The sequence below is a fragment of the Juglans regia genome, chromosome 7, assembly GCF_001411555.2.
Source record: "Juglans regia cultivar Chandler chromosome 7, Walnut 2.0, whole genome shotgun sequence".
In the NCBI taxonomy this organism is placed as follows: Eukaryota; Viridiplantae; Streptophyta; class Magnoliopsida; order Fagales; family Juglandaceae; genus Juglans; species Juglans regia.
This window is the reverse complement of record NC_049907.1, coordinates 8,649,284-8,662,551: the sequence shown is the minus strand read 5'-3', so window position 1 is coordinate 8,662,551 and position 13,268 is coordinate 8,649,284. Positions and strand designations below refer to the sequence as shown.

Genomic DNA, 13,268 nt, shown 5'->3' with positions numbered 1-13,268 from the left:
CGAAAATGATGAAGATGTATCCTCCACCCACACGATCATGCGTTGGTAGGGACGACGCAGGTTGCAAACCTTATGACTCGAATGATCCTAATCAACAACTGCAGTTCAGTAGATATCATGTTCTAGGAAGCCTTTGTCATGATGGGGATCAGTCCAGACTGGTTGCGTCCGGCCCCTATGCCGCTCTAAGGTCTCACAGGTCACATTGTTCAACCGATAAGAGCCTTCACCCTGTCCTTCCTGGCGGGGAAGGCACCCAAGACCGCCACAACCATGACCGATTTCCTAGTCATCATAGCCCCATCCTTGTACAATGCAATACTGGGACACCCCACCCTGAATAACATGAGGTCAGTGACGTCTACCTACCATCTCAAGATGAAGTTCCTTACCAAATTGGGGGTGGGCGAAATCCACGGCGAGCAGGTCCAATCTCGGGAGTGTTACGCTCAAGAGTTAAGGCACGAGATCAAAGTAGTCATGGCTGTGGAAAAAAGCTAGAGAGACATTCGTGCCAGGTTCGCTGCCGGCCCTGACTGAATGGGATGAATAGGTCTGCGATGAGCAAGCCCTTTGGCAGGCTGAACCCAATGAACCCTTAAAGCTGGACCGAAGCGCACGGGCCACGCCAGGACTAAGTTGGACCCATAGCTAAGAAAGGTGCTGAGATGTCTCCTCATCGAACACCAAGACTTGTTTGCTTGGAGCCACGAGGAGATGCCCAGGATAGAGAATTCCATCATCGAGCTCCGGCGCTACGTCAACCTAAAAGCCCGGAAAGTCAAGCAGAAACGATGAAGCTTTAATGTATCGAAGTACGCTGCAATAGCCGATGAGGTAGACCGTCTCCTGGCGGCGGGGTTCATCCTGGATGTTCACTACCCGGAATGGCTCTCCAATGTGGTTCTGGTGAAAAAGTCCAATGGAAAATGGCGTATGTGCGTCAACTTCACCGACCTGAATAAAACTTTCCCGAAGGACAGCTTCTCGTTGCCACGCATTAACCTGATCATGGATTCAACAGGAGGACATCCCCTTCCCAGCTTCATGGAAGCTTATTCAAGGTACAACCAGATCAGGATGAGTACAAACGACAAAGAGAAGACAGCATTCGTGATGGACTGAGGGCTCTACTGCTACAAAGCTATGTCGTTCTTCCTAAAAAATGCTGAGGTCACTTACCAGTGGCTGGTCAACCGGATGTTCAAGTAGCAAATCGGCCTGAATATGGAAGTGTATGTGGATGACTTGCTGGTAAAGAGCAAGGAGCCTGGGCAACATCTAGCAGACCTTTAAGAAGCCTTGTCCATCATTTTTCGTTACCAGATGAAGCTCAACGCACTGAAGTGTGCCTTCGGGGTAGAGTCGGGAAAGTTCTTGGGGTTCCTGGTCTCCAAAAGGGGGATCGAGGTGAATCCCGAAAAGGTGGAAGCAGTAGTTGGGATGCCCTTCCCCCGCAATCTCCATGAAGTTCAAAGTTTGGCCAGTAGGGTAGAGGCCCTGAACTGCTTCATCGCCCGATCAATTGACCGGGGTCTCCCCTTCTTCAAAGTTCTGAGGAATGCCCAAGAATGGGATGCAACCTGCAAAGAAGCCTTCACCAACATGAAGAAGTACCAGAGCCACCCCTGCTATTAAGCCAAACGGAACCTGGATAGGACCTTACTGTGTACCTAGCCATGTCCCCACATGCCATGTCTACAGTGCTGGTTTGAAACACAGAGGAAGGACAGCGACCCGTCTACTACATTAGTCGAGCCTTCCGTGAAGCTGAAGCCAGGTACCCATGGACTAAAATGTTGGTGTTCACCCTGATCATTGCCACGAGAAGGTTGAGGTCATACTTCTAGGCCCACCCAATGAAGGTGCAGACCAACCTTCCCCTCAAGAAAGTCTTGTAGAAGCCAAACACCTCAGGACGGCTCACCAAGTGGGCAATCGAGCTTAGCGAATTCGATATGGAGTACTTGCCCCTCTCTGTGATCAAAGGACATGTATTGACAGACTTTGTTGGAGAGTTCACTAGCTTCTCGGAGGAAGTCCCAATCGCACCCCAAGGAAAGCTCTGGCAGGTCTATGTAGACGGCAGGCGGTGGTGTGGCGGTGCATGTAGTCACCGAACAGGGGGAGGAGCACAACTACGCGGTCAAGCTTGCCTTTAAGGCAACCAACAATGAAGCCAAGTATGAAGCGTTATTAGCCGAGATGTCAGTCGCCCGGTTGCTGAGAGTAGAAGAGATAGAAGTAAGGGCAGACTCTCAGGTGCCAGGTGGTGGTCAGCCAAGTACTAGGCAGTTTGCAATGAAATGAGAAAGGCTGAAGAGGTACCTCCAGCTCGTCTGCAATGAGCGCGACTGCTTTCGCTACTTCCGCATCCAACAAGTTTCAAGATGAGAGAATCAGAAGGCAGATTGCTTGGCAAAGGCCTCATCTAGACAGGAATAACTCTCCCTCCTAGAAAACACCATGGTTAGAACGGTCGACGCCCTGTCCATCGAGGGTGAGGTATCTATTACGACCTCGGCACCCCCCAAATGGGCAGCGGACATCCAGAAATTCCTGTAGGAAGGGCAGCTGCCTAGTGACTCAGAGGAAACACGAAAGATTAGGAACAGGGTGGCTCGGTTTACCTTGCTGGAAGGGGTCCAGTACAAGAGAGGTTTCTCTTAGCCACTCCTTAGATGCCTCTCACGGGACGAGGCACAATATGTACTGGTGGAGATCCACGAAGGAATTTGCGGAAGCCATTTAGAGGGAAGGGCGCTAGCCTCAAGAGTGACTCGAGTAGGGTACTACTGGCCCCGTTCCCTCAATGATGCAGAAGACTTTGCGAAGAAACGCCTGAAGTTTCAGGAGCACAAGCCAGTGACGCACTACCCGCTAGAGGAGCTAACATCAATCACGGCCCCTTGGCTTTTCGCCCAATGGGGCTTGGACCTAATTAGCCCATTCCCAGCAACTAGAGGAGGGGCCAAGTTTGTAATCGTCGCGGTCGATTACTTCACAAAGTGGGTTGAAGCAGAGGCCCTCATAAGTATCACCTCCCGAACCATCATGAAGTTCCAGTGGAAGTCAATAGTTTGCTGGTTCGACATACCTCAGAGCTTTATATCAGACAATGGAAGACAGTTCGATTGCACACATTACCGAGAGTGGTGCATGGAGCTAGGGATCAAGGTGAAGTACTCATCGTTGGGACAGCCACAAGCCAATGGGTAAGCCGAGGCGACCAATAAAACCCTCATCTCCACCCTCAAGAAGAAGATTGGGGCACACAAAGGAGCATGGGCCAAAGAACTTCTGAGTGTGTTATGGGCATACCGAACGACTGTCTGGACCCCCACTGGGGAGACACCATTTGCCCTCATTTATGGAAGTCGAAATGCCCACGTTCCGTTTCTAGCATTTCGACCTAGACACCAACAACGAAAGGCTAGAGAGATTGGACCTTCTGGAAGAAAGAAGGGAGGAGGTGACTATGCGAGCGACAAGTAACAAGCAGAAGGCGAAACAATACTTCAAAAGACGAGCTAGGTCGTGCTCCTTCAAGGCGGGCGACTTGGTGCTACGACAAACCGGAGTAACCACCCAGGGAGAAGGAAAACTAGGACCACGATGGGAAGGCATGTACATAGTAACCGCGAGAAATCAACCCGACTCCTATCGCCTCAAGGATAGCCAGGGACATAAGCTCCCTCACCCCTGGAATGCTGAACCCTTGAAAAACTACTTCGTGTAGGAATATAAGGCAACACTTTGTATGAACGACTATAAACTTATTTAATGAATTATTTAATGAATGAAGATACCTGGATGTTTATCTCAAATCCTTTGTTGCCTAAGCTCGGAATTATAAAAGTCGAGTCCCTACACTCCTAAGAAGACGAGTCCTTAGACCAGCTGTGGGGTCAGGAAAAGTCTCTAAACTTGATGCCGACCCCCTGTCCAACAAAGTCGAGTCCTTACACTCGCAAAGAAGTTGAGTCCCTACACTCGCTGCGGGGTAAGGCCAAGTCTCTTGAGTTGTCGATCGACCCCCTGTCCAACAAGCCGAGTCCTTACACTTGCAAGAAGTCGAGTCCCTAGATTTGTAACGAAGTTGAGTCCTGAGACTCACTGTGGGGTAAGGCCAAGCCTCTAGACTTGTGGACCGACCCCCCGTCCAACAAAGCTGAATACCTACACTCGCAAGAAAATAGGTCCCTAGACCGTCTGCTGGGTAAGGTCAAGTCTCTTGACTTGCCAATTGACCCCCTGTCCAACAAAACCAAGTCCCTACAATGGCAAGAAGACGGGTCCCTAAACCCGCTGCGGGGTAAGATCAAGTCTCTAGACTAAATGCCGACCCCCCATCCAACAAAACTGAGTCCCTACACTCACTATGATGTTGAGTCCCTACACTCGCTGTGGGGTAAGGCCAAGTCTCTTGACTTACTAACGGACCCCCGTCCAACAAAGCCGAGTCTCTACACTTGCAAGAAGACAAGTCCCTAGACCCGCTACGGGGTAAGGCTAAGTCTCTAAACTTGATGCCGACTCCCCGTCCAACAAAGTTGAGTCCCTATACTCGCAAGAAGCCTAGTCTCTACACTCGTAACGAAGTCGAGTCCCTAGACTAGTTGCGAGATAAGGCCAAGTCTTTAGACTTGCTGACCGACCCCCCGTCCAACAAAGTCGAGTCCTTATACTCGCAAGAAGACGGGTCCTTAGACTCGCTGCGGGGCAAGGCCAAGTCTCTAGACTTGATGCCCATCCCCCGTCCAATGAAGTCGAGTCCCTATACTCGCAAGAAGATGGGTCCCTAGACCCACTGCGGGGTAAGGCCAAGTCTCTTGACTTGCTGAAAGACCCCCCATCCAGCAAGTCGAGTCCCTAGACTTGCTACGAAGCTGAGTCCTTAGACTCACTGCGGGGTAAGGCCAAATCTCTCGACTTGCTAACTGTGTCGTCCAATAAAACGGAGTCTCTACACTCGCAAGAAGATGAGTTGGTAGACCCGCTGCGCGGTAAGGCCAAGTCTCTTGACTTGCCAACCGAACCCCTGTCCAACAAAGCCGAGTCCATACACTTACAAGAAGACAGATCTCAAGACTTAGGTGTTGGGCCTCCTGGGTAAGTTTGAAGTGCGTAGCCAACAACTTTAATAGTTGTCCAACAACCAAGGCCCGATCCCGCTCAGACTCCTTCAACTTCTCCCTGGTAGACTCCAGCTCCGCTTCTCGATTGACCAAGTTCTACTTGGCCGTGAAACGAGCCTCCTCAAGGCTTTGGTACACAGACGACCACAACTGCATGTTTTCCTTGGCGTCGGTAGAAGGCGTCTCAGAGCCTTCTTCTTCTGCTTACACCTTGCAACGACTGTCTGCAAAAGTCAATGCTGCTCCTCCAAGAGCTGATTCTGCTCCTCCAAGAGTTGGCTCTGGTCTTTCATGAACACCACGTCGCGGATCAGCTCTTTGTGCTTGGTCTTGAGGTCCTTGATCTTTCGAAGCGCCCCATCGTCCCGAGCTACCAATTGGCCTCCTCCAGCTCCCCCAGCTCTTGCCAGATAATCTTGGGCAACTGATCTAAAGAAACACTTGTAGACGTTGAGACAAGGGGCTGAGAAGGTTCAACGAAGTAAAAAAGGGAAGGAGATGCCTACCTGGGCGAAAAAAGGGAGATAGCATCTGGGCTGCCGCTCGATGGCCAAAGCCCAGGCTCTGTCCAGGTTCGAGGCCAATGCCTGGCTCCCGTCAACCCTAGTAGAAGAGGAGGGGCCAGCAACTGCCAGCTGCCTGGAGAAGTTCAGGAGCAATCCCAAAGTCTCGCTGCACAACCCGAGTGCAACTGGGGATGGAGGTTCAAAATTGTTGTCATCACTTAACTCCACGACGACGGGGTAATCCTTGGAAGCTCCCTTATGCTCGGCCCCGCTAGGCTAGGCGAAGGAAGAAGGGGGAGCGATCTTGATGTGGGGGGAGGCAGACCCGGATACAGCCTCTAGGTTCCCGGTCGCAAGAGAAGGGACATCTCATTTACCTCCCCCTTCTTCCATTTCTCTTTCTTCTTCTTCTTCTTCTTCTTTTTCACTCAATTGGAAGAAGAAGTCGAGATGCTCTCCTTGGCTAGAGGGATCCTACTCTTTTTCCCGACTCCCAGCTCTGGGCTCCAGGCTCCTGACTATCAGACTCGTCTCTTCCTCCCGGGAAGCTGCCTTAGGACTCAACTCTACCTTTATCCTTAGCGCCTAGCCTCTAGGGTCTGCTGAGGGACCTCACGGGTCGCTGCCTGCCTTAAGGTACTTCAAAGGACACGAATGGCTCGAATGTGTTGGGTCCACGAGGGGGCTGCGTAAAGGAACTGAAGAAGTGCGCTTGGAGGTCGCATGCGTCCTCCCCTTCCCAAGTAGGAAACAACAGGTCAGGGGGACACAATGGAAGTAGGCCGGGGGCCCGTCAAAGAAGAAAAAGGACTAGCGGTGGAGCGCGAACCGCTCAGAAATGATGTGGACCCCAATGTTGAAGGGACAGGAATCTCCGCGAATGTCTTGGCACCAGGATGTCTCGATACGGCTCTTAGACTCCCCAAGACGACCACGAGAGGAAGAGGAACCTTCTGCCTCACTACTTGGCTTCCTACGAGATGGATCATGACGCACCTTCGGTTGTTTAGCCCGGCCACCAGAGGAGCTCGAGACGCGCTTCCGCAATTGGGGAGAGGGAATATGACCCAAGAAGTTCCTACCAATCGGGCATGGACAAGAAATCGCGAATGTTCTTGTGGGAAAAATGGAAAGGGCTGGTCTGCGACTCTTCAGGATGGGCCCTCACCCAAGCTATCACTGTCTCTAAACGGGCCTCCCCCCTCCAATTCAGTGTAAGTTCCAGACTCTCCGAGGAAGGGAGGAACCCCTAGAATGCCTAAACGGGGTACTCCTTGTGGATGGCCTCCCCCTTAGGGTACTCCCAATCCGAGCCCGATGCGAAGAAAAAATTTCGGGACCATTCCTTTATGTTCGAGTTAAGCTACTCAAGCGAAGCACTCTTCCGGCCAAGAGCACGAGCCTGGGAACTGCAGATGCTCCCCGGTTGGGGTACTCTCAAGCCATCAAGTCGGGGTACTCCTTAACGGTCCCACTAAGTGTTATCCGGAATATGACACAGCTAGATACCAAGAGCCGCCACGCGTTGGGATGGAGCTGCGTCGGGGCCAGCCCAAGGTCATTAAAAACCTTGCGAATCGGACATCAGAATAGAAGGCGAAGACCGTTGGCAAACATCAATGGGAAAAGGGCCACCTGCGACGTTGTGCTGTCAGGATTCACCGCGTGTTCCCTCTCCCCCGCCCCGAGGAATCTCCAAAATGACAAAGGGGGAAATGTTGTATATGGCACGAAATGCCCTGAGGACATCACCAAAGACAAAGGAAACCCAGTGTTTCTCCCTGAAATACAGAGCAATGGCGTCAGCCTTGGGTGCCATGGTAGTGGTGAGAAGCAACGAGAAAGTAAGAAGTGGAGGAAGATAGCAGCGGAGGAAAAAGAAGGAGACGATGGCAGAAAAGGAACAAAAGGGCTAAGAAAGAGAGTAAGGCACGACGGCTAGTGAAGGAATTGGGAGAAATGGCAAGAACATGAAGAATGGTGGAAGAAGAAGGAAAAGTGGGCTTTATATAGCAAAGGATGGTTGGAAAGTGCACGGGAAATGAAGAGCTCCTGACAGCAATGACGTCAGCAAACGCCACGCAGCACCCAACAACCATCATGTTAGGTGAGTGGGGCCACAAACCAATGAGGTCCCAGGACGTGGAGAAAAAGGCAGCTAGCATGTCCAATCAGTCCTCGGGAGATGGAACGACAACAGGAAACGAGGAGAGACGTTCATTGAACAGGCATATGGCCTTGGGAACCCGAATCGGCAGAAGTCGAACAGGTGACCTCGAGAACTCAACTGGCGAACGGCCCACTAAAGACAAAAGACGGATGGGAAACAGAAACCAACGAAACGCACTCATCAAACAAACAAAGAGCCTCGAGAACTTGAAGCGACGGAAGCCAAACGGGTAGCACCATTATTGGGGGTGTTTTGAATTCCCACCACATGTCTGTGATAGGAATTTGCAGGGTACTGTGAGAGGGGGCTCGTCTAAGAAGGGCCAAGGCCTAAAGAGATCAAGCTACAGGAACCCCAGGCCCTTGGACGAAACCCTAACGTGGGCTAGAAGCCCAAACCGGGAGACTGCGTACAAGTCAACAACCGTAAACCTATTCGGGAAAGTTTGGCACCGAGCACGGATACACCAAGAGTCTCATCTCGGGACTCTTTGACATGCCAAGCTCTGCCATAAGGTACCGTGCAGACTAACCCACTGTACGCAGATGGTTGGACGTGCCCGATCGTGGGCGCGTCAGACCCAATGCATGTTGCATTCAATGTGCGTGTCAGGAGACCTAGCATGCAACGGCTCGCTGCCAGAGTACACAGGACGGCTTGACCACGACCTAACACCTTGTCTTGGCAGATGGTGGCAGCGGGTCTGACTGAGAACGACCTGACACACCACGACCTCCCTCAGCAGCCTGAGCCACAGACTGACACACTATCACAGCAGGGGAGGAGTGGGGGTAGGTCAAGTATGACCTGACACATCACGACCTCCCTCGGTAGTAGAGTCTGAATCAAGTATAAATAACAGCCATCCCTCCTACGTGAAGGCTCTCTGAACCCTTTACCATTCTCTCTAGTTCTTTAAGCTTTTCCCATCACACGAGGATTGTTCACTGACTTTGGCATCAGAGTGACCCCGAACATCACCAGAGCCTCTTCTTCCTCTCAGTTGCAGGTATCGAGTGAGTTCGGTTGTTGTGGAGCTGGTTGGGCTGGAAACACGATATCAACAAGAGTTTTGCTAAGTTTATTGTGTCTACGCACTTAAACCTATTATAATTATAGAAAGAGTTAAACATTATTCATCACTATGAGATCTACTTCAATTATGTTATTGCATGTGTAAAAAAATAGAATTGCAAATAATTGTTTTGCTATATTAGTCTTCTAAAAAAGCTTTATTTCCTTATGTATTCAAATTCCATCGACTATTTATGACCCACATTTAATTAATGGGATTGTGGTAATTTAATTAATTTTATGTACTTCACTCCAATCGAAATTTGTCTTCTTTTTCATTTTATGATCTACATTTAATGTAAAGAAAATGAATAAATCTTCTCATCAGTCATTATTTACTACTCAATATCTAACATGCTATGAAAAAAAGTTATTAAATATGAGGAAAAATATTGGCTGACGCATAACAATCCTAAAAAAGAAGAAGAGCTATTTTCATAATTAAGATGCTACAAGAGAGAGTTATTTTAAAATTTCTGCACTTGATCAAGTTCTAGAGTTAATAATAACTTCTCAAGAGTAATGGTAGTAGCGAGAGAGAGAGAGATAGAGAAGAGAGGATCGTGTATGAAAAGAATAAATTATAATATTTATTAATCATTTAATTATGATATAGACATTAATAAAATAATAATTTTATTTATAAGACTTTTACATCACACATTATTTATTAATAAAATTATGATATATATTTTATGCGGGGACTCCTTCTTTGTGGGTCCTTAACAAAGAGGAGATATTTGGAGCCTGTGAGCTTGGGACTTTTAAGATTGGCCGTCGGATTTCCTTTCAGAGTGGCGCGTGTACTGCACGCACCATAGTAGCCTCTTAGTGCACTATTTTTTCGTTTTTGCACAGTGTTCCTCATTGTATTTTATTTCGTGTCTTGTCTTTACTTCTTAGAAAAATAAAAGTCCAAAAAAATAGTATCTTCAGACTTTAGTCCGAATGGAGTGCTCCCCCCTCTGCTTGGCAGTGCTTATGGTGGGGTTGGTATTCCATACTCCGCTTAGTCGGGGTATGAGGTTTTATTAACTCTGTCGTGGATAGAGTTGTGCACGATAGATCTCTTAGACTTAGGTCTTTAGAGATCTGTTGTCTGGACTAGACCATCTAAATTACGGAAGTGTGCTGGAAAGCTATTGACATTTGTAATTGACTTATTTTTAAATTAAATTTTTATGTCATCTATTATAAATAGAATGTGATCCGTTATTAATAAAAAAAAAATGCATAACAGCTAAAAAAACTTAACAAGTCAGTGTATAATAACCAAACAAGTTAACCAAATCAGTATATAACAGCAACAAAATTTAACAAATCAATGTCATTGCAGCCAAAAAAAAAATTCACCAAATCACTGTATAACAGTAACAAAATTAAACAAAATCAGTGTATTCCAGGGCAAATAATTTAACCAAATCAACCTTGATCCTGAGTCCTTTCAGGGTCCGGCACGGTGGAGAGCCAGAGGGCTCGCCACTGAAGGGAGGAACTGTTGAGGGACGTAGCTTGAATAAAATGAGCGTACCACTTTCTTCATCCAAACAATCCACAGTCTTCCTCCTCCACCTGTGTCTGCTCAAACCCCAAACACCCGCAATCCCTTACTATCCCCTCCACCGCCATCTCTCCACCGAACCCATTCCACCACCACAAGACGAGGACTCGTTGATAAACGAAGCAGTCCAACTCTTCCAAGCCTTAGAAGATGGGCACTCCAGCTCTACCCAACTTCACCAGCTCCTCTTTTCCTCTTCTTCTCCTTCCTCTCCTGCTATTTTTCGCCAAATCACTCTTCGATTGGCCTCTTCTTCCCAAGCCATCGAGTTCTTCGACTACATCCGATCAAATTCGCCTTCACAAGAGTTAACATCATTGTCCTTCACGTTCCAGGCCATCTTCGAGCTCGCTAGCCGCGAACCTCATCCGCAGAACAAGCTGTTAGAGCTTTATAGAACGTCCAAAGAGCGGAATATCCCGCTTACAGTTAATGGCGCAAGACTTCTTGTTCGTTGCTTGGGAAGGGCCGAAAGGGTGGACGAGGCGCTGGCTGTAGTTGACGAGCTAGACCCTTCACTCAAAGACACGCACCTTTACAATGTGGTGCTTGATGTGCTTTGCCGATCAGGGCGCATCGTCAAGGCGCTTAAGATGCTTGATGAAATGCTTCAAACACGTGCGGACTGTCCGCCCAATTATATTACAGGTGCTGTTGTTTTTCCTGCATTGTCGAGAAGGGAGTGGTTTGGAAGAAGTATTAGTGACGAGGAGATTGTTGGGTTGGTGTCAAAATTAGGTGCACACGGTGTGTTTCCAGATTCCTTTAAACTTACGCAATTGATTACCAAGTTGTGCTGGAATAAAAAGATAGGTCGTGCTTGGGATGTTTTACATGATGTGATGAAGGCTGGAGGTACTCTGGAAGTCGCTTCCTGCAATGCACTTTTGACGGGGTTGGGAAGGGATGGGGATTTTGAAAGGATGAATACGCTCATGACCGAGATGAAAGAGATGGATATTCAACCAACTGTGGTAACTTTTGGGATCCTTATCAATCGTATGTGCAAGTCTCGGAGGGTCGATGAGGCACTGGAGGCTTTTGAGAAAATGAAAGGAGTGAGTGATGGGTTGTCTGTTGAATCTAATGTAATCACATATAATACTTTGATTGATGGACTTTGTAAAGTTGGGAGGCAAGAAGAAGGGTTGACTTTGATGGATCAGATGAGATCTGAAAGTAAATGTATGCCAGATACTGTTACCTATAATTGCTTGATTGATGGGTTCTGCAAAGCTGGCAAAATTCAGAGGGCACAAGAGCTCTTTGATCGGATGAACAAGGAAAGAGTATTTCCTAATGTAATCACCCTTAATACTTTGGTTGATGGTATGTGCAGACATGGGAGGGTCAATAGTGCAGTTCAGTTCTTCGATGAAATGCGACGAGCAGGTCTGGAAGGCAATGCAGTGACGTTTTCAACCTTGATGAATGCTTTTTGTAATGTTGACAATATTGATAAAGCAATGGAACTTTTCAATCAAATGTCGAAGGATGGATGCTCCCCAGATGCAATTGTTTATTATACATTAATATCTGGTTTGAGCCGTGCTGGAAGGATGGATGATGCCAGCTCTGTCATATCAATGTTGAAAGAAGCTGGATTCTGCCTTAACATTGTGTGCTACAATGTTCTCATTGGTGGGTTCTGTAGGACGAATAAATTGGATAAAGCTTATGAGATGCTCAAAGAAATGGAGCAAGCTGGAGTTAAGTCTAATATTGTCACATATACCACCTTGATTACCTATTTGAGCAAAACGGGAAACTTCGCAACCACCCATGGAGTTATGAGAAAGATGATTAAGCAGGGTCTTGTGCCCACAGTTTTCATTTTTGGAGCACTGATACACGCATACTGCTTAAATGGAAAAATTGAAGAAGCAATGAAGATTTTCAGAGATATGAGCTCTTCGTCAAAGGTTCCTCCCAACAATGTAATATACAATATTCTAATAAATTCTCTTTGCAAAAAGAATGAAGTAGAGCTTGCTCTCTCTCTGATGGATGAAATGAAAGTTAAGGGGGTAAGGCCTGATGTTATCACATACAATGCTATGTTCAAAGGTCTGCGAGAGAAAAATTTCTTGGAGAAAGCATTTGACCTCATGGACAGAATGGTTGAACAGGCATGTAATCCTGATTACATAACCCTGGAGGTACTTACCGAATGGCTTCCTGCAGTAGGTGAAACGGGAAAGTTGAAAAAATTTATTCAAGGATACGAAATTTCTGTTTCTGCTGCTTAGGATGGCTGTTGGATCTGGAGGATGGGATTACTCAAAAGTTTGAAATGCATCTATTGTCATACGCGGAAGAAAGTACGATGTGGTCCAATGTTCTGGGCAAAACGTGTTCTGGTTGGAACTTCTATTGGGCATCAGACAGTACGACTGGTTGAAGAACCTCAGTTTCTCAAGGCTTTGCTTGTGAGAGCGCATGGTGTCGCGGTATCCATGCATGAATTATTGATGTTTAGTAGTAGTTTTAATTAGGTTCAATAGCTAATTTAAATCACATTTATTATTTATTGAACGAGTTAGATTCCTTTCAGAATTTAAAGATCGGCTATCAGAAATTTATTTCAATTTAAAATCATCATTGATTGAAATCTCATACGCAATCTCAATTACTTTCAATCCTAAATTGAATGAATTACTAGATTATATTTTTAAATTCAAAATCTCTTCTAAAATGATTGTGACTGAGTCGAACTCGAACTATTAGACACGCTCTCCCAAAATTCTCTATAAATATTCTCCTTCTGTGTTATTTGGATAAAAATAATAAACATTCATAAGTGTAGCGGCCGAAACCAA

General features: G+C 47.2%; 1 protein-coding gene across 1 annotated transcript; it reads left to right on the top strand.

Annotated features, from left to right (window-relative positions):
• Positions 1-10,281: 10,281 nt before the first annotated feature.
• On the top strand, positions 10,282-13,012 carry LOC109006405 (pentatricopeptide repeat-containing protein At3g61520, mitochondrial-like). The gene has a single exon (XM_018985671.2). The coding sequence runs from the start codon at positions 10,410-10,412 to the stop codon at positions 12,696-12,698; it is 2,289 nt and encodes a 762-aa protein (XP_018841216.1). The 5' UTR covers positions 10,282-10,409; the 3' UTR covers positions 12,699-13,012.
• The last annotated feature ends 256 nt before the right edge of the window (positions 13,013-13,268 follow it).